At 41.6% G+C, this 22,708-nt stretch overlaps 1 protein-coding gene across 2 annotated transcripts in view; it reads right to left on the reverse strand.

Annotated features, from left to right (window-relative positions):
• Positions 1–22,708, reverse strand: part of FMN1 (formin 1) — a 419,587-nt gene that overhangs the window by 130,896 nt on the left and 265,983 nt on the right. For both annotated transcript variants that reach the window (XM_030931576.1, XM_030931577.1), the window contains 2 exons: positions 7,153–7,214; positions 5,160–5,248 (listed from right to left, as the gene is read on the reverse strand). In XM_030931576.1, the coding sequence (XP_030787436.1) occupies positions 5,160–5,248; positions 7,153–7,214 (151 nt within the window). The remainder of the gene's footprint in view (positions 1–5,159; positions 5,249–7,152; positions 7,215–22,708) is intronic.

Here is a 22,708-nt window from a genome sequence, read left to right on the forward strand (position 1 = left end):
TGGAGTATAAAAGTAGAAACTCATAGGAATTCTGCATTAGGACAAGAAGAAAAGGTTAAACTCTGTGTAAATTACTTCTTAATGAATATAACATTAAACAATTTATTCATTTATCACTACTGAAATCAGGGGTATCATCAGTTTTCACAAATATATAAGCAGCAAAAAGCTCATAGGACTGACAGCATTTGATCCTGTAATGAGTCTGGGGAGGACGTATTTACTCAGATGCTGAGCTATTTTGAAAGAAGGGCTGTGCATTTCTCCCCTGCTAAGTGTGACCATGAGACGTCATTCAGGACCCAAGTCCCCAGAGCATGTATACTTCCTATTACAGGGAGCGAAGCAGTTACAGACACCACCTGGGAAAATATACAGATCAATGCCTCAGCTCACCAAAAAGGACTTAGATGAAAACAGAAAATGCTGAATGGTTACCTACAACTAATCTCAAAAGAGGAAGCACAGGACCAATATGAGGAGACAAGACCATAGTCTTATTAATGTATGTTACGCAAGAAAGGGTAAGATAGAATTGCAAGGCTCTCTAGGATTAAAGCCTTTCTGGGCTTAGGGCTTGCACTGGAAAAGCTCTTAAAGAATCTTAATGTTCCAATGTCCTCTTTATGCAGAAGGGTCTGCAACCCATACAAAGAGTTGGAGGGGGTAGAAAAGACCATAATTTTACATCACTTTTGGAAAGAACTGAAAATTAATACTAGAGATCGGTCGCCAAGAATGTCAGTCTGTCCTTTAGGAACGTATGAGCATTTACAGTGTGTCAGGGACCATGCTAAGATCGGAGAAGAGAGCTTAATTTACAATCCCGTCTTGATAATCCGAGAAGTAAATCAATGATTACTGTGGAGTGTAAATGAGTGCTCTTGGTGACAGATCCAGAAGAGGAGCTAGGAAAGCAAATGCAGGACACTCAAGTGTCATGGGGGGAACACTGTCAGCCAGGGTCCCCGGAGTCCTGTGATGCTCACGCACAGCATGTGAGAAACTGCCGGGACAGCCAAGATAGGCTGAATGGTATGGGTGGGGGAAGTGAGTAGAAGGCAGATGCTAAAATTGTGTTCTGTATTCTAAAATACAGGGTTGAAACTTCTGAACGAATGAAGGGTTTTAAACAGGAAGGTGACAGTTTCTGCTTTTTGTTGTAGAAAATCTCCACGGCAGCAGCTCAGCTGATTGGATGGGATAGGAAATTTGAGGCTGGGAGACCTCCTAGACCACAGCTGTAGTCTTCCAAGAGGAAAGGTAAGAGGGGCTTGCGGTGTGAATGGAGAGGGGCAAATGGATGAGGAAGCTACCAAGGCAGCAAGACCCAGAGTAATCTAATCCAAAGAGATGTTTTGAAGAGTCCAGGGTGACTTTGCAGTTTTGGCTTGGATATTTGATATAGTGAAAATACAAAATAATAAAGAAGCAAATTTGGAGGAAAAAAATAGGGTTTTATGACCCTTGCCATCCAAAAACAGCCATGCAAGGAGCATCATAGCTCCTCTCTTATTTATCTGCTAAGGTACCAGAGGTATGGGTTACTTTGAAGGCTGTGAAGCAAGCATCTGGTAAATATCTTCTCTTCCCCTGCCCTGCCCCATTACTGTTTTATCCTCTACCCACAAGAGCAAACACAGTAACTCTCTTAAATATTCCGAAGCACAGGATCTTGGACACTGAGCTTTGGTACTTAGGAATATTTATGGATTGAGTTCCTTTTGGGCTAGTCTAACATTACATTCTAGATTCAGTAAGAAAGAAGAGTAAATATTCCCAAAAGAAGCCACAAATGACGGATCCTTCCCTTCTTTCTCCAAGGTAGGCTAATTATTTCCAGGAAGGACTGCAACTTCAGCTTCTAATATATGAAAGAAGTTCTGTGTCTCACATTATTTGGGTTACACATCTACAGCAGCAACTCAGCTGACAGGTGGAATGATGCAATGTGGCCTATTGTTTTTAAGGCACTAACATTTGATTTATTTTCCCTAAGCTTCTGAATGGTATGACCTAAGATGCATGTGCACAGAGACGATACATACGGCATAATTGAATGTTGCAACCTGCATTCTTCGACGGAGGAGTACACTAACACAGCCTACTGTGTGGGGGTCCCAAGGCAGCTGTGGACCTTCATGAAACATCACAATAGGCTGTGTATAATGTTCTTTCCCTAGGCCATGAGGAGCGTGTACCAGACCTAATCAAACCCATAGAGCCTCATCTCACAACCATTACCAGGCAGCACAAGAGTCAAGGGCCATCCCTAGAGGGAGTGGTTCTCAGACAGCCTGGTCCCAAGCAGATGACACCTCTGTGGGGAATGGCTTTCTAAATGTGGCACTGGAGTGTAAGAGAGTTGATGAGGTGAGTGATGAGGCCAGCCTCTCCATGCTCTGATTTATAGGACTGGGCACCACAGGACTCTTAGGAAACTGGACCGTTAGAACTATAAATGATTCATATTTTCCAGTATGTAAAACATGCTTATAGTCGACTCACTTGGAGTTAATGGCAAATAAGTTGCCAGAGAATCAGAGTGGCATAAATCAAACAAATGCTGGTTTGTGCAGGAGGTCGGTAGCAAAGACGAAATGCACCCAGGTCTGAAGGCCCCCATCTATCCGTGCCTCACCCTCCTGCAACTGAGCCCAGGCATGTCACCTCACCAGCATAGCATGACAGTCCTTTTTGCCAGGGTTGCATGTTCATGAAGCCATTGCAATGACCATTTGTAAACATTAAAATGCTTTTCTATCTAGATCATCAGTAGAGAAAACAAGAGTAAGTTGTGTGTTAATTACCTGCTACCATTATCTAAGTCCTGGCAATTGGAACAATAATTAGGACAGTAGCAGAAACACATGATCTCTCCCTGCCTGTTCATTTCACCGGATAAGCCATTCCTGTAGCTTAGAGCAGCGCTGCTCACGGGTTAACGGGTTGGCAAATTGCAGCCCATGAGCCAAAACCAGGCCACCACTTGTTTTTGTATAGCCCACGAATTAAGAACAATGTTTACGTTTTTAAATTGTTGAAAAAAGAATCAATAGAAGGACAACATGTTATGACATGTAAAAATAATATGAAATTCAAATTTCAGTGTTCATAAGTAAAATTTCATCGGGGCACAGCAATACCCATTTGTTTATATATTGTCTGTGGTTGCTTTGGTACTGCAATGGCTGACTTGAATATCTGTAACATCCCGTAAGTCACAAAGCCTAAAATACTTACTATCTAGTCCTTTACAGGAAAGGTTTGCCAACTCCAGGCTTAGAGGAGAATATTATCGCGTAACTTGGTATAACCAGCATGACCCAAGTGCCTGATCTGCCGACCGTGCCCCAATACATCCCCATGGCCTCTTCAGTGTGGAAATATCCCATTAGTCACTTTACTTTCAGTCATTAGCACCATAAGTGGGATTCACTTGTTATATTAGGAATCTGACTGGAAATAGACCATAGGAACAGCTGAGGGGAGGCATGGGTAAGGAAGGTGTCTCAAGTCAGTGGACCAAGACAGCACTTGACTTGATTCACAGCATTCCCAGGCTTTAGAAACCTACTTTGAGGGGGGATCTTGGACCAAGCTCCATGTGAGAGCAAGTCACCCAAGGTTCCCAGAACCATCATGGAGGTTTGTCCTGAACTGAGTAAACCCAGAATTCTCTTCCCGATTCCCATCCCCAGTCATTCAGAGATGTCTTCCTGAGTCTAAGTGTCCAGGCAGCCACGGGGACTGAGGTACTCTAGAGCAGCTGTGCCCAACCCTTTCAGCACAGGGGCCGGTTTCGAGGAAGACAATTTTTCCACAGGCCAGGGGTTGGGGCTGGAGGGTGGGATGGTTTCGAGATGATTCAAGCACATTTATTGTGCACTTTATTTCCATTATTATTACCCTGTAATATACAATGAAATAATTATACAACTAAGCATAATCTAGAATGAGTGGGAGCCCTGAGCATGTCTTCCTGCAACTAGATGGTCCCATCTGGGGGTGATGGGAGTCAGTGACAGATCATCACTGGATTCTCATAAGGAGCTTGCGTGCAACCCGGATCCCTCGCATGCGCAGTTCACAATAGGGTCTGTGCTCCTATGAGAATCTGATGCTCTGCTGATCTGACGGGAGGCGGGGCTCAGGCGTAATGCCAGCTTGTCTATCACTCACCTCCTGCTGTGTGGCCTGGTTCCTAACAGGCCACGGGCCGGTACCAGTCTGTGGCCCAGGGGTTGAGGACCCGTTTCTAGAGGACCCAGAGGATAAGGCATGGAACCCCAGTGCAAGCCAGAGAACCTTGGAAGCTTCTAGGGCTGACTTGTAATCCTGATCTGATCACTCCATTTCTGCTTCGTTTTCTATACTTGCCTCAACCCTAGGTTGAGAGGGTTGGCCTGAACTGGACAAAAAAAATTCAAGGTAGCAACAGGCAAAAGGGGCCCCTGTGTCCTCTGAATCCATTTTACAGTCTCACAAAGTCCTAGGCCATGGAAAGCTGGGCAGGGGCGTGGGGCTGCAGAGCCCCAGGAGCTTATCTGTGGCTTCGAGACCCCAAGAGTCACCCAGTTACACCCCGGAGTTCTGGGTTTTCAAAGCCTATGGAACAGCATTGCAAACGACAGAGCAAGCAGCTATAGATAGTGGCTGGAGAGAAGAGTACAGAGTGAGGGTGAGAAAAGGCCACATTTGGGCAGAGCAGGTGAAGAAGTTTGGGGAAAAGCTGGCACATTCAGGCTGCATTTACTGGATATGACCTTTAGGAAAATAAATTTGAATTCTGTGACTCTGATATCATCTTCATAACTACATCAGCAGAACCTTAAACAGAACAATGCCTTCTTCCTTCCTCAGTTACCCTTTTGGTCAAAATGTTTAGTCTAGGAGGAATTAACAAGTTGCTAGAACAAGAAAGGGGAGTCTCGTGGGGTGGGGGAGGGGGATGAGACACACTGTCCAACAGCACAAATCTCAGCGCTGCTTTTCCCGGCAGCAGGGTCATCCTGCTGCATGCAATAGGTCACAGGAATGACGGTGTTGTGATTTAGCTGGCTGCACAGTTTAGATTTGCTTACTCTGAGCTGGGAGACAAGAAGACAGAAATTGCAGTTCTCCTTTTGGCCTAACAGAAAAGTGTTAAGTATCCTTACTGCTCAGGTTTATCCAGCAGCTTCAGTTCTTCTTCTTTGGATGTCTCGTAATACTTTCTTATTTTAACCAGCTCATCCTCTTGGGCTCTCTGCAGCAAAATAGAAAACAAAACCAAGAAAATGGGCAGTGAGACTCTGGCTATGGCAGTGGATCTCAAAGTGCGGTCCCTAGACCAGCAGCATCAACAACATCACCTGTCACTTGTTAGAAATGCAAATTATCGGCCCATCCTAGACACAAGAACTGGGGGTGTGGGTGGGGGTAGGGGGGGTGCAAACCCACTGGGTGATTCTGATGCACGCTCAAGTTTGAGATTCAATGCAAATAGTCCTAACAAGTACATGCAGCTAGACACAGAAGTACGGCTACTTGAGTTCTACTTTTGAATCCCCTGTCTCTTCCCCTGTAAGGAGGCTGGAGGAAAATTGTTCTTAGACTTTGCTTCCTTACCCCTAGAACAGCCCCCAATTACATGAACTCGCGGCTCTTTCATTTCTAGTCACCATCGTCCCTTTTTCCAAATTTCGTGAGCACTCATCATCTGTGCCACTTATTCTGGCATTTAGTCACTTGCTTTCTCAATTTATCCAACTATGTCAGTCGTATGCAGCTTTTCTCTGCTGTGAGCTAACAAGCGGCAACCACGCGCACAGTCCTGAGCTCATGGTAACAACACGAAGCATCTGGAAGGCACTGCCTTTGACAAATTCCTCCAACTTGAAGCGCTAGCTCCTCAATTTACAGATTATTCCACTGAGGCTTGTACTAAGTAACTGTGAAAGAGCTTCAGATGCGGAAATCCCTCTTTCTGCCACTATACCTTGCTGACCTCCAAGTATTGAAGTGCATAATTAGCTCCCAATGGCCTGGTATTTGTGCACTTTCTGGTTTATTAATGAAAGCTTTACTAATGGAAACGTGAGAAGTTCCCACCCACTTGTGGAGTTAGTAGCTCCTCATACATATAAAAGATGTGAAAATGAGCAAGGAATTGGTGATGCCACCAGGCCTAGACTATTAGACTATGGAAATCTTCCGTAAGAAACTTAAGGTCCCAGGGGACATAAATATGAAACGAATCATCTTTTGAACTGAGTGACCACAGCATACTATAGAGCCCTAGACAGCTTCCTGGGAAATACCATTACTTAAGAGAATGTGGTTCAATCTGTTTTTGTAGCCTAACAGTCAGTGAACCAAAACAATGAACAATCATGGGAATTCTGACTCTCCTGTGTTGTCTTCTCAAGTGAACCTGACAATTCTGCTGGTTATGTCCACTTAAAACCCAAATCAAAAGACCTTATATGTGTACAGTCCTGTTGACTTTCAAAACACATTGCTACTGCTACATACATTAAATTCTCATTTGATTAAAAAAAAAAAATTGAGAGCCTACTATAATCCCCGCTGTACTGAAGATCACAACGGGATTAAGGAGTGTAAGTAACTAGCGCAAGGTCACTTAGCAGGCGATGGTAGACACATCTAACTGTCTTACTCTAAGTCCAAGACTTAGAGTGTCTTGGACTGTCTCACTCTAAATCCAAAACACATACCCACCATTCTACACACCTTCCCACATTCGGTATCATCAGCTCACCTGGACTAAGAGCAATCCATCAAGCTGGTGTTAGCAGTCCCCATTCCTCAGAAGTAGACACCGGTGCACACTAGCATTTCAGTAGGCAGCTTACCTTCATTCACTCGGCCGGCAAGTGACAGGACTGCGTTCCAGGGCCCATAAGTGGTGTCCACCTTAGATGCCCTGCCTTGCAAGTATGCAATGAGATCTGCTAGTCCAGATACCACAGTGGGAGTTAGGAATCCAGTGCTCCTCACATCCACTCCCATTCAAGCCTGTGTTTCTATGCCTTAATCTCTTCTAGGCTATGTCAAAACCCTTATTACCAAAGAACGTGAACGGCTCAGTCATTTCTCAGGTAGAAGATAAATATGGAAACGCTAGCTCTGTAAGTCTTTGACACTCACGTTTTCATATAAGGCTGCCAGGGTCTCCAGATCAACCACGGAGTCATCCACATTGAAAATGGCTGCCGAGCACCCAAAAAGAAAAGAGGATAAGGGATTTGATTAGGTCCCCCGCACCAATGTTTACTCCACATCCAGCTTCCAAGTAATTAATAGGGTATTGCACTTTCTTACACAAGCTGTGCCTCTCAGCTTGTTTCTGCTCCCCTTCCTCTCGCACCAGGGGTCTCAAATGCAAGAAACCAAAATGGTTCCTATCACTGGCCTGAGTCTTGGCTCTGCCTTGTTTAATTCCTCAGGCTCTGAGTCCTTTCTGCAGTTTAATTTAGGCTCCACAGGAGAAGTGTTTGTGTTTTAAACCTAAATCAGTTTGTAGGTTTCAAGCGCAATTTTAAATCTTTCTTCCCGATGGTAATTGAAGAGATTTAGTACCTAATGCACCAGAACTGACTCCTGCCCATTACCAGAAAGAGAGAGAGAAAAAAGACAATGTTGGCAAATTAAATGAATTCAGGCATGTGATTTCAGGCACCCTTCCGTGGCCACTGCCAACATCTTGTTTGGATTAAAAAGACAAGAAAAAACAGTAATTGCATCAATAGCAAATTAAGATTATGGAAACCTCCCATGAGCCAGTCTTCAGGCAGGCTCTCATTCCCATGGTTTTATTAGGATTCTACTTGTTCTGTATTATTTAAGATTAATGTAGTCGTTAACTAATATGCTTATGATTTCATCTAGAGAGGTACATAGATACTGCGATGCAAAAATTGAGACTTAAAATCCCTAATGGATTTGGCTCCCAAAGTGTTTGAAATAAGCAGGTCCACATCTTTAAATAATTATTCAAAACTAATAGGGTTTGTTCCCTCAACCCTACCTTCCTTCCCTGACTTTACATTGTGAAATTAACCAGCAGGCTAATAAATTTTCTCCGTGGCAGGCTAATTAATTTTATTAAACCAACCAGTGATACTTAGAATGCCTTAAAATTTTGCTCGTCAACTATTATTCTGTTCATTTCCATTACACCATGGTTTTTGGAAAGGTGGGGATCAAGTCAAGGGGCAGGTTGTTTCTGAGGTATTTTGCTTCTTCTGTGGTTTAGAATCACATGAACCCTTTCATACAATTTTAACAAAGCTAATTAACTGAGCTAAGATCACGGAACCTCACAGAACACCAAGAAATGTACTTAAAATTCCTTTGCAGGCCACCTTCTCAAACTTAGGGGTTAATCAGCAAGCTATTCCCAAGGGTTAATCAGCAAGCTATTCCTAAGTACGTGGAACAGACAGAAAAGAGGAGTTTAACATGCTAGAGACAAATTAAGCCACCTCAGATTCCACCAAGACAAAGGAACATCACATATCCACCAAGGCCAATCTGAAACCACCAAAGAAAAACGCAGTTTAAGGACAGAAAGAAAGGATTTGCCCTCGCAAGACTGTTATTTTGTGTGTGGAGATAATATAAATCCACTAATTTGTCAGACAGAACATGCATTTTTAAATGAATAATGCTTTGAAAATCAAAATAGCCAGAAACAATGTCTACTTTATGTCAATCTCAGTATTCTCTTACAAAAATCAACCAACATGAGTGCATAAGAAAAGGTCAAATTCTAAACAATAATCTATCAAAAATGTTTACATGTTAACTAATCATGCATCTGGGGTAACTATACATTACAAGCTTAGATATAATCAAATAATCTTAACTAATGAGAAAGAGAATGACCTGTGAGTTTCTTTTCCTAGTAAGTAAATATCCAGTTTTTAAAAGGTAATCAGTCTGGGGCCCAGGTACACAGTTCCTCAGATTATATTGTCAGCTGTGCCCCTTCCAGTGTGTTCACAGCAGAAAAATAACAGCCAGAGAGGCTGGGACTGAGAACCACCATGGGCTCTGAAGACATGGATTCATTCATTCCCCCATCCAGCCCTTGAATAAATATTTGTTGAATGAGTACAGGATGCTCCAGAAATTGTTCTAAAATACTGTGGAGTTTTAAGTTAGAAGTGCAAAGTACTTCATCTCATGAAATTTATATCCTAGACTGGGGACAGAAAATAAACAAGTAAATACATAATTTCAGATAACAATTTACTATGAAGAAAGTAAAACAGAGAAATGTACAACATTAGACAGGAGGATCAAGGAAGGCTTCTTTGGGAGGTGACATTTAAGGGAAGACCTGCAGAGGTCAGTTTTGTGGCTATCTTGGAGAAAAACATCCCAGGGAGAGGTAACTGCAAAGACAAGTTTCTTTTTCTGAAGGAGCACATCAAGGTACAGAAAAAAAAAAAATCAAGGTGACTATCATGGATAGAGCAAAATTTACTCATTGTGTGATCCTGACGTGTTAAATTTTCTGAGCTTCAGTGTATCTATAAAACAGCTCTAATACCACTTACTGAAAATATTAAGTGAGGTAAGACGTATGCTTAGCATAGCATGTAGAACATGGTAGATGCCCAAAATGGTATGTATGAGCTATTACTATCATGATTTCAAATATATACATTGTAAATGTGTTTTAATGCTTGTTAATGCCTCATCCCCTTTAACATCTGGAAAGAGTTAGACAAAGAAAACTACAAGTACTGAGTGATTTGTGCTGTAAATGCAACTTTCCAGAATTCTTAGGTGTTTCTGATCGCAGTTACTGTGAAACCCTTGCAGTCCTTTAAAACCCCACTCAAGACCCAACTTCAGAAAGCATTATTAACAGGAAAGGTCTATGGCACAGAACTCTAATTACAAAAATAACAGATCAGGTGTCTTAAGGGAAATGCCAGGTACCTCCGAGTCTGTATTATATTTTTATCTCTAATTTCAGTCTTTCTCATCAATCTATCCTTCACTGTACCAAGGTTATTTTTTAAAAACATGGATTTCAAAATTTTACTGTGATGCTTAAAATACCTCCAATATCTTCCTTTAAACACTCAGCGAAGTCCAAACTCCTTGGCCTGGCTGTTAAGCTCATTCCCTGCCTGGCCTCAACTACACTTCCAATCTCATCTCCTACCATGTTCTCCATGCACCTTGGGTTCCAGTCACACTGTGTCATTCCCCATTCCTGAACATGCCATGGCTTCCTCCCTTTCTTCATCTCTCCAAGCCACAGAGGTCAAAGCCCTGGAAGGACATCCCTTGACCCTCGGATCATTAAGTCCTCAGTCTTTTCCTCTGCCATGGCACCTCTGTCATATTTTACACAAGGTGAAGATGGTATACTTTAAGAATCTGTATGATGGTATGCTGCATAACAGTTTCCTTCCCCCACAAGACTGTGAAAGCCTTGCAGTCAGCAGTTGATTTCTTATGCATCTTGATAACCGTCTCCCAGCATGGTACCAGGGGTGCAGCAGGTAGAACATAAATGTTTGTGGGTATGATTATACCACAGGACTCCTGAAGAGTGAGTCCTTCTGCTGACAGGAGGAAAAGCTTCTTGACAAAGAGAACATGCGGTCTTAAAAAGAAACCAGAGAGCCTCTAAAGGGGCACAGCCTTATATATAAGGCACGTCTCTGGATTATGGTTGTTTGCTTCTTCGCAATTTGACCCCGTCCAAAAATCAAGGTTTGGCCAGCAGTTAGGTAATTGTGCCCCCGACTCATACACTCGGTGTAGATTACACGGCTTGCCTGAATATTCCCTAATAAAAATAATTAACTTCAAAAATGAGTTTTCTCATTATTAGGGAATGAATAAGGAAAATATCTTTCCTTACTCAAGAAAGTCTGAAATAGCTGTATCCCCTTAGGAAGAAAGGTAACGAGTAAAAGTTCAACTGTTATATTGCTTTAGGTAGACACTTAAAACACTCATCTATTCATCACCAATAATTAAGCTAAATTCGTCCATGCAATGACAATCTGTAAATATGCAATAAGTGCCAGTGAACATAAACTGGAAGGGTATAAGACATTCCAGTTAGAAGCAGCAGATAACAGACCAGCTCACAAAATGTTTAGGCAATGGCAGGTAGTTCAATTTTGGTTTGAAGAGAGAATTAATTAAAGTGACTGGAAAGACACACTCCAAACATAATTTGGGGTAAAACCTTGTAGAATTTTGAACACCATGATGAACCTGTAAAACACTTGTTATACAGGAGGGAGCTGTTGAGCAGTTATGAATAGAGGAGTAAACTGGACAAAATTACACACACAGAAAGTCAAAATTTGAAAAGACTAGTTTAGAATCTATTGTAGTGGCAAGAGGTAGCAAAACCCTGAATAGTGTGGACAGACAGGACAGGGCAAAAAAGAAAGACACTACAGAACACTGTTAGAGTGACATTGCTAAATACAATTAATTTAATCTCCCTACGTTCTAGGCTCAGTGTCAATCTCTTGATATTGCTAATTCTACCTCTGAATTTTAGCTCTGGGACTGAGGAAAGTAGAGTCTAAAACCACTCTGAGGCTTTGAGCCTACGTTTAGGGGAAGAGCTTTGTACCATCCCCCCGGAAATAGGCAGGGGAGTCTAAGAGATGAGCATGACCACTGATCTGCCCCCTCAGGGAACTGGGAAAGGAATGCAGTAGACAGGAAAGGACAGGTAAAGGAAGTAGATAAAGAGATGAACTTAGGGCCACTGCCAAGTATTCCACTGAAGTTTCTCCTCTTCCAAGGAAGGATCTTAAAAATACAATTTAAAAAGTAAAAGAAAATTCAGAGGTAGAATCAGCAATATCAAGAGATTGATACTGAGCCTAGAACTCAGGGAGATTAAATTAGTTGTATTATTTCTAATAAGAATAATATTGGCCTGGGAAGGCTGGGGTATCAGCCAGAAGTCTAAAAAATAAAAAGGCCTACCAAGTCCTAGGATGCCTAAGAGAACTGCCTTACATGTACATAATCCCACGTCTTAGTCACCAAATACAGTTTAGCTTCCTAGCGAGCCAGAATCCACACCTGGTAATTCTATTCTCGAACTACTGGAACGATGCATTAGAGAATCAATGAATGCTCTCTGATTAAGTCATTCTTGCAAGCACTTACCATTAAACTTATTAGCCATTACATAAGCCCAATTAATTAGTTAACTAATTAATTAGGACTCATAATGATCACAGTGTGGAAAGAAGTCAGTATTCAACTAAACTATTTTTGGCGTCACCTAGATCAGATCGCTCCCTCCATTTTATACTTTAAAAACACTTTCCGTCTTTGTCTCTTCCACGCATGTGTGTGCACACAGGCACACCTCTCATAAATTGAATAAACAATACAAGCCTATGCAATTTTACAGCAAGCCTCAAAGCTCTGATACAGTAATTCCAAGTAATCCAGCTTTTGTTCCCATCTGTATAGGTCTCATTATACCAACACTCCTGCAGATGGTGTCAGAAAGGCAAAGTGTCAAGTCCACAAAGGGGAGACCCCAACAGCTCATTGCTACTGCAATATCAATCATTGCTGGTGGTTTTTACTTTTATCTCCTTCCCTCCTTAGTTGTCCCGCTCACACTGTCAGTTCAGTTAGAATATTTCACCTACACCTCACAATATGTCAAAAGGAAGTAGGCACACGCTGTGAAAAGCTGGTAATTTTATTGGGTTCCTTTACCTTTAAAAATCTGTTACTTGGTCAAGTCTGGTTCCTGGGCTTCTTTTTTGCAGGGAAATTGAGGCAAACATTTTTATGTGGTCCTCTGGTGCCTGCTCTGTACCACAAGAATTATATACACAAGGATCATTAGAGTAGTGTTTCGCCCATTAAGATATAATAACCGTCAGCAGGGACAAAAAGCAGATCCGTATCACAAATTCAAACTAACAGGCACACATAAAAACTATGTGCCTGCTTTGTAGGCACATGCACAGGGTCAGGGTCTTACACAAGAGGAAAATTCCCTCTCCGGGTAAGAGATGGCTTTTCACAAGACCAGGGTTACGCAGAAAGAACATGCAGGATTCTCTCAGCTCTCCGGTCATTTTTCAGCCCTGAACACTTCTATCTCCAAGTGTACTATGCCCAAATACACAGAATGTGCTTGCTGTTCGAAGCGCTTCTAATTAGTAAAAAGAAGGGCAGAGTTATTTAAGGGAGCTGTTCTTTTCGACTGAAGGAGCACCTTTGAGCAAGAAACGTGGGACACGGTGGTGAGAAAGGCATATTTTACGTAGTCTGTTGAGATGAGCCAAAGCTAATCTGGTCATCCAAAGTGTGGGAGATGGCACAGGCAGGTATGGTTGGATTAGCTCACCAGGTTTTGGCTGATGGTGGTTTTGAGAATGATTTGTATGGAGCGCATTTTATTCTTCTTTTTATTTCCTTAAGTGACTGCCTTAAGCCTCTTGCACAAAGTGGGTACGTAATAATGTTCTGCAAATGGACTAGATATAGCAGAGTTTGATAGGGTTATTTGACTGTATTAGTAGAAATAATTTTGTTTACAATGTTAACTCTCGAACAGCCAACACAAAACTTAGCTGCTTTGCTTAAAATACTGATATTTTTCAGAACTCGATAAAAATTCCATCAGTAAGAGAAAGAGAAAAGAGCAGGGAAAGACATATAGAAGGACTTGGCTTTTTGAAACTCTCATGTCACCTATATCCCACAAAACTCTGACAAATCTACTCCCTGACCTCTACAAAGGAAACGATAACATGGGGTTCATGGGAAGAGGCAGTAGTAGAATGTGAGAGTTGAGGAAAGGGAAGGCAGAAATATCTTCCCACAGTTTTCCCTCCCAACAGTGAGGTCATTCCTGAGAGCAAAGACCAAGTCTATGAAAAAAACTGCAAGAAGTGGAAAGAAGGGGAGCCCACAGAGAGGGGTGTGGAGCGTGGAAGGACCACTCAGAGGCTAGGCCAGGGGACTGGATGGATCTGCTCCCACTGAAGAGCTCTGCAACAAGCCTCTTCAAAACGGTCATAGTTCTTCTATAACCTAGACCTTGCGCTTCTCCTACTGGACACTAGGTTCCATCCCCAATAAGCACCAGGCATGCCTATGCAAACCCAGATACGCACAAATCCTCACTCTATGCAAGTATCCAAATGAGATGCTTAAGGGCACCATTAAGTAGCAGCTTAAAAGAATCTCTGTCCACTCCATCAGAGGGTGAGGACAGCAGGCAGACTTTACTGGGGATTAATACTTAATAACTGATAGAATTTATTGGCAGCTCCCTCTGTACCAGGCATTGTTCTAAGTGTTTTGTATTTAATCATATGAGGTGGGTGGGTGCGTTTGTTGTTTCTAGTTTTACAGATGATGAAACTAAGGCACAAAGTCACACTGCTTGGCTTCCCAAGCTCAATTCTACAATCACCCCAACTATCCTCCAAGGCAGTGGTAATTTACTGGACCAAGACTGTACTTCCTTCATCTTTCATAGATGTCAGGCTACAAATAATCATTCCACCTAAAATCCTTACCACCTAAAAAACATTTCAGTGAATTAACCAAGGAAGAACAAACTACCCAAAAAAGGCTACAAAGAAATCCTGGTCTCTAAATGGCATCACATGCTTTTTATGTTAATCAGCAATCCCAGAGTGGGAACCACATACAGTCCACATTATGAAAATTTCAAGGGCAGGCGTGGTGGCTCACGCCTGTAATCCTAGCACTTTGGGAGGCCGAAGTGGGCGGATCACGAGGTCAGGAGATCGAGACCATCCTGGCTAACACGTGAAACCCCGTCTCTACTAAAAATACAAAAAATTAGCCGGGCGTGGTGGCGGGCGCCTGTAGTTCCAGCTACGAGGGAGGCTGAGGCAGGAGAATGGCGTGAACCCGGGAGGCAGAGCTTGTATTGCACCGAGATCACGCCACTGCACTCCGGCTTGGGCGATAGAGCAAGACTCCGTCTCAAAAAAATAAAATAAAATACAATACAATAAAATAAAATTTCATTTACTTAGTATATACATTCATAGTTTCACCATTATTTAATTCATGCTAATACGTAGTTCACTTCTAAACGCTATTTTGACATATGCAATAAAATGGTTAAGCTTTAATCTTTGTTACAAACTATTTGCAGTTCTTCAAAAATAATCAATATTGCAGCTAAGTCACAGGAGACAGAATTTCTTAAAAAAAAAAAAAAAAAAAAGAAACCTGGAACTTGAAAACATCTTATCTTAAATAAAAAGAAAACAAAATCTCTAGTAACATAAAGTCTAATTTTCTTGAATATATAGCAATAATTGTAATTTTACACTGCATGCCAAAATCGACTAAAAAGGAAAACTAAGGCACACAGCACATGAAGAAACACAAACAAAAGTTGCATCCAAACAGATTAAAAAAAAAAAAGAGAGAATATAGTATAGTTTATAATTGTATCTAAATTGCTAAATGCCTGCTACTGTGTCATGTTACCCTGGGCTCTGATGGAGTAAGAGACAAGTATAAGACACACACTGAACAGAAGCTGCCTGGGAGGTGGGAGAAATGGATGATCGCGAAAGGGATATTTAATCTATTACAAAACTTCAAAATCACTCAATCTCGTAAAGCAAAAATCCCAATTCTCGCTTAAGTCCAGGCATGTACTATGCCTGAAGTTGCCCAAGGTCTCCTTTTATAGGTACAATTAAAATTGTCCATGGTTCAAACCTCAAAGAAGGACATAGAGCATACAATTCACAAAACTTCCCCTTCTATATTCCCTCTATTCTCCAGAGGGCAGTGGAATGAGAAACAGTTCGGGCTAAGCTGCTTCTGTTTGTCCATTAGTTCTGGTTCTTTTAAGCCAAAATTACATTCCGGGCAGATTGGATGGTCTCAGCCAGTTGCCTGAAGGTAAAGTACAAAGAAATGCCACGCTCTGCTTTCTGGACTCAGCTCTGCGAGTGAAGGAATGCAGAACGGTTTAGAAAGGGTAGGTGGGAGCCCCACTGCTTAGGTGTTTTAGACGCAGCGGGAGGGAGGAAAAGGTGAAAAAGGAAAGGAAAATATTAGAGTGACTACTTATATTTATCTAACATTAAAAAAAAATTAGTTCTACCTATAGTTAATAAGTTAATTGAAACTGCCCATTTATTTAGTCTGTATGGCAGCAGGTCAGAATCATATGGCACTTTTGGTGGATAAACTCTTTCAGACATGGCATCCTCACTTGTTCCTTTGCTTTCAACATATTGTGATGGGGGGGGGGGGGGTAAAAAATGAAGTTTTCTTATTCTAAAATCTGGTTTTAACTACACTTCACAAAATAAACAAGTTGGCTTCAAAAGCCTCCTGCGGTGAAACCCCAGATTTAAGATAATCCGTCAACAATAGGAAAATGGCAGAGCAGACACTTTGGTTGCTAGTACAAACTCTTCATCAGTTATGGAAGCAGGTAAAAACGAGGATAGCCAAATGACATCTGCCAAGAAATTGATCCCCATAAATAGAATTTACCACTAAGGCTATTGAAAATGTGGGTTTAACTTCACTATTGTTAATAATGAGACTCACTGTAATTGCATATTGAGCCTTGAGATATCAGGTTGATGAGAACCCGAAGCCATCAAAATTAGCAGGACATTTAAAAATATTACTAATCTTATTTTAATTCATATTTTTGCATATACTTTATAACATACCTATTATTTCTGTCATACACTTATATATTTTAGAAAATAGACATTGAGAAGCATGCACTAAAACTTTTTACTGTTAGATGTGCATGATAAAAAAAATTCTGAAGACCAAAAGCCTTTTGAGCAGATGCTCTTCTAGGCTAGACTGAGACTGCTCCTCAGGAAAGCCCTAGATAAGCTATGTTGGATTTCAGATGCCTTGTCAAATTCATTATGTCTTAGACAACTTGCATAAACTCTGACAAAGATTTCTGGCAATTATTAAGGCAAAAGGGAACAAGGTCCAGCGGGCATTCTCAGACCTGGGTTTTAGCCTGAGCACATAGACTGACATCCCTTTTGTACATTTTGAACTGAGATTCCCTAACAGAAAGAAAGCCAGTGTTGCAGCTGATCTCTCAAACTGACGTTCTGAACTAGTAAGAACTAAATAAAGAATGTTTTATCTTGACGTTATTTAAATATTATAAATATGAATTCTGAGTGTATGGGAAATTCCAAATGAATGCCAGAAGGTTTCTGGCATCTAGTCTGTTGCAATGCATATAAACGTTTATATCAAGAATAGTCAACAGCAATTTTCTATCTCCCCTGGGATAAGAATAAGAGGAACTCACTAACGTGGAATGAAAACACTAATTTGCAATCATGCAGGCAGTCACTGTGACCAAGGATGCCAAATGCTTTTAAATATAAGTCATCCTATCTAGCAGATGGAAAATCAGCAGTAAGTAAGTAAATCACTTATTGAGAGTCTCTCCTGGACCAAATGCAAGTGCTTTTGGTATTATGGTGACCCTCCTGAAACCTTCTTTCTCTACAACCAAGGCTTTTCCTTTAGTGATTCACTGTTTTCAACTTCAGCCGGCATATGGATTTGGCTTTCTTCTACAAGATATCCAACACTATCTTGGCTAGAAATAAATGGATAAAGGTTACTTTTGGGAGTATGTTATATCTAACCTAGCCCTATCCACTTACCACTAGCACAAAGGTAGATTTTTAGGTGCTCACTGAACACTTTAGCTGAGATGTTTCCAGTCTTCTCACACTCAAATCATCCAAAACAGAATTTACCTTTATGCTCCAAGCCCTGCTTTTACACCTATGTTTTCAGTTTCTGGTTTGGGGCACCATTATACACATTCCTGCTGAAGCCAGACACCCAAGGTACAGCCAAATGTCTTCTCTATTACTCCTTGCATCAGATGTGAGCAACTGTAGTAATTCTCTCTCCAAATATCCCTCCTACATGGTCTCTTCTCTACATTTCTATAGACATAGCTTCAGTTCTGACCTTTGTCATTTATCATCTGAACAAATACAATCCCTTCTAAAGGATTTCTCCACCTTCAGCCCTATTTTTGTTTATTCACTCAACAGGCACTTCATGATCGTCACCTGGGTGCCAGACACAGGTGCAAGGTGCTGGGGATACATCAGTGAGCAGTCTCCTTCTTGGAGCTTATATTCTGGTGGTAGATGTAAATAAAAACATAAGTAGATGAACAAATAAAATATTAGTTGCTGTGAAGGAAATAAGAGTATTAAATTAGGATGACCCGTATTAGGGTGGGAGGACCTAGGAAGGTTCTCCTAGGAGGTGACATTTAGGCTGAAACCTAAAGAAAAACACCTTGCTACATAGAGAGTGGGGTGGAAACGTGTTTCAAACAGAGTGAGCATGCAGTGCTGTTCATTCAAAATGTGTTGTGCATCCAACGACAAAGGTTAAGAAAAGTACTTGGCCTCTTTAAGAAATCAAAGAAGACCACTGTAGCTGGCGAGAGTGCAGTGAGATGAGATGCAGGTGCGACAAAGTGAAGCAAGAGATCTATGTTTTGGCCAAGCATGCAAAGCATTAGAGGCCAGTCTTCCATGAAACAGTGTGATAGATATTGTTTCTTTTTTTTTTTTGAGACGGAGTCTCGCTCTGTCGCCCAGGCTGGAGTGCAGTGGCCGGTTCTCAGCTCACTGCAAGCTCCGCCTCCCGGGTTCACGCCATTCTCCTGTCTCAGCCTCCCGGGTAGCTGGGACTACAGGCGCCCACCACCTCGCCCGGCTAGTTTTTTGTATTTTTAGTAGAGACGGGGTTTCACCGTGTGAGCCAGGATGGTCTCGATCTCCTGACCTCGTGATCCGCCCGTCTCGGCCTCCCAAAGTGCTGGGATTACAGGCTTGAGCCACCGCGCCCGGCCGTGATAGATATTGTTGCATTCAAAATCAGATCACAACAAGGCCCTTCTTAGGTTTCCTGTCCCCATTATTGATGCAATATAAACATTTCTTGTGATGCTATTCAGGGATCTTCCTGGTCTGGATGCTGCTTGTGTTTCTAGCCTTCTATTCTAAAACAACCCACATTCATATATACAATCTATATACTCCAGCTGTGTCTCTCTCTCTTTTTTTTTTTTTTTTTCTTTTTTGAGATGGAGTCCTGCTCTGTCGCCCAGGCTGGAGTACAGTGGCATGATCTTGGCAACCTCCACCTCCCAGGCTCAAGCAATTCTCCCACCTCAGCCTCCCAAGGAGCTGGGATTACAGGCTCGCGCCACCATGCCTGGCTAATTTTTGTATTTTGTAGAGATGGGGTTTCGCCATGTTGGCCAGACGGGTCTCGAACTCCTGCTCTCAAGCAATTCACCCGCCTTGGCCTCCCGAAGTCAGGGATTACATACGTCTCTTTTTCACAGGTGGTGTTTCATGCTCTTTCCTCAACTGGAAAAGCCCCATCTCTGTGTGATGACCACTATTTCATCCTCTCAGACTTAATCTTAACTTTTACAGGAGAGTCAAGATACTGCTTTGTTGCTTCATAGCCAATTCTACTGTGATGCTGGGCTGCTTTACACTTCTCCCACCGTCCTGGGTGTGTCTGAGGGTGTCAGAGTCTGATCTTATGTGTTGTTGTAGTCATGACACCTGATACGGAGCTGGCACTCAATACAGTTTTATGGAAGGAAAGAAGGCAGGCAAGCAGGCAGTTTTGTCCAAATGCACTGGAATGGAATACACAGCATTCTGATCCCATCTAGTTTAAGTCTGTATTTTTAAAAAATTGAATTAAATTCAATGAACACTTGAATATACGACTTTTATGTGTGACACATTAGCCCAGTTGTTTGCAAACAATGCTTAATCATCACAGAAATTCCTGGCAAAGAAATGCATAAAGGAACGAACACTAGCCCTGCTCCTTGCTACCTGTCAGATGTTAAGACGTAGGGCACCAAAACTCCTCTTCCTGAATGGAGAGTGTAGGCTGTGCTAGGGAGAACACGCAGAAGTGCTCCTCTTACAAAAGAAGAAAAGAAGATTGCTCTTAAAGAGCCAAACCAGTAAAAGCCAGATGATCTATTTGTGGGAGATAATTGTAGACTGAAACACACAAAACTGTTATCAAGGTGACAAAGCTGTAATCTCAGAAAAATTGAAATGTCATTGCCATTTAGAACCTTGGAATGCCTGAAGCAATCCAGAATGCCTGTAAGTACTTCTATTCCTATCAACTGAGTAGTACACATTTTTCTGAGAATCATGTACTGTATTTTGTTTCTAAATCTGTTAATGCCTGTTTCTTTGCATTCAAGAAAATATTTACTGTGTGCTTACTATGCATATGCTGAAACAGTGATGAAAATGACATTTTAATGGGGAAAATGGCAGGTAGAGACAAATGATGTGGAGAAAATGATGAACAAATGTGACTCAATTTTTTTTGGTCGTAAGAAATACTCTCCTCTAAGTGAATATACTGGCTTTCTGGTTTATACATCAGCTTCTTGTGAGTCTGGAAAGCACGAGTTAAGGCCTCTGGGCTTTGTGCATGGCTAAAGATGAATATACGACCACAGGGCTGAAGAACACTCTCTGAACTGTGGTCATTCACCAGGGCTGATCTGCTGTGAGACCTTGCCTGGCGGCCAGCTGGCCTCCTCCAATCACATCTCACCATAGCCCCTCTCACATTAAAATAAACCTTTAAGGCCAACATCAGCACAGGGAGTCCTTTCACCAGGGTGACAACACAAGGCCAAGTACATTCCACACACACATTCAGAATGAAATATAACTGATACAGCCTGGGCTCCTAATGACCTTCAGATGCCAGTGTCAGTCAGTGACTCCAAAAGAAAACTAACCTCCAGTTATAGCACCATATTCATCTGGAATGCATTACTAAACGAAGAGATGGAATGGAGATGATATTTTAGAACTCAGAAGTCAACTTTGTGGTAGATCACAGAGGTGCTTGAGGAAGGAAAAAGAACAATCAGTTCCCACAAGGCCTAGCAGTCTGTGATGCTACAGTCAACATTTCTGATGCTGAAATGAAAGTTCACTTATGCTTCGCAGAAGCATGTTCTTATCTAGAGTATAGCATTGGAAAAGGTCTGGATCCACAAATATCTTTTTCAACTCCCAACAAACATTCAATCGAATCAAGCTAGAATGCCATGGGAAAGTTCATAGTCCTGAGCTGGTAACTGGACTATCACATGACTGGAATGACTTCTATCCATGTGGAAATCTGACACACTGCAGCAGGACATGCTTAAAACAAATGGAATATAGTCTAAGGTTATACGGACATTGTGAGAACTCACATCCATGGCATTACACATCATGGTGACGAAATCAAGCACACTTGAGTTTCACTAGGCTCATGGAGACCACTGTCAAGATAAGACCCTTTCGTGATACCTAAAGAATCCCTATCTAACTTCAATAACTGCCTCAAAAAAGTCAGTCCTTTGCCAAAAGACTATAAACTCCCCTGAAGACATTTGTTTTTGTTTTTCCTTTTTTTCCCCTCGCTCTAACATCATATTCTTCTGATGTGAATTTATCAGAAACTCAATTCTTCTGGAAGATCTCACTTTAGATTCTTCTAAAGTCCCTGAAAAATCCCATTCTCATTTCAGTGACAGGCCTTTTTAGCCACCCTCTGCCAAACTCACTTTATCTGAGGTTTAATATTCACACTTACGTATTCAGCTCTGTTAACAAACTTAAATATTAAATAGCTTATTTGAATGCTCTGTGACTATCATTTAAGATGTTTTAGTTTTTTGTGGAATTTTTAGTTTTTACAATGTAGTAAAATTTTAAGTCCCTAACAAAGCTCCCTTGAATGGAAAAGTAGCAGGTGATGTGAAAGTAACTTCAGTGTCTTGTAGGTCAGGACCTGTGGGTATTCTGCTGAGTAGCAAAGTCAAACGACTAAACAACATGAACTGAAACCTAAAGGGCAGTGTGGTTTCAGATGTTTTCACTGTGAAACCCATACTAAATTCTACTGAAACTGTCTAAGAGATTGTATTATCATTCAGAAAATATAAGTGAAATGTCAATATAAAGATTTACATTTGCCGGGCGTGGTGGCTCACGCCTGTAATCCCGACACTTTGGGAGGCCGAGGCGGGTGGATCACCTGAAGTCAGGAGTTCGAGACCAGCCTGACCAACATGGAGAAACTCCGTCTCTACTTAAACAATTAGCTGTACATTGTGGCGCACATCTGTAATCCCAGCTACTTGGGAGGCTGGGGCAGGAGAATTGTTTGAACCCGGGAGGCGAAGGTTGTGGTGAGCTGAGATCACGCCACTGCACTCCAGCCTGGACAACAAGAGCGAAACTCCATATAAAAAAAAACTTCCCCCTACCCCCCAAAAAAACCCAAAAGATTTACATCTAATTAATTACTGAGAAGAGTGTTGTTTTCATGCGAGACACAGATTTTGAAAAGGTATGATGTGTTCTGGTCTACTTTTCTAGATACCAATAAAAATACATACACACAAAATCTCTTCTCTTTAAATGTCTTTTATCTAAAAATTGAGCCAAAGATAATCAAATAGAAATAACAACATTTTGAAACGAAAGCATTAAGAAACAATGATTTAACCAAATGAAGGGAAGTGTTTCTCCCTAGAAGTATTCCAGCCAATAAAGAAGAAGTGATGGAATTAGTACATCATTTT

Source organism: Rhinopithecus roxellana, chromosome 5, assembly GCF_007565055.1.
Source record: "Rhinopithecus roxellana isolate Shanxi Qingling chromosome 5, ASM756505v1, whole genome shotgun sequence".
NCBI lineage: Eukaryota > Metazoa > Chordata > Mammalia > Primates > Cercopithecidae > Rhinopithecus > Rhinopithecus roxellana.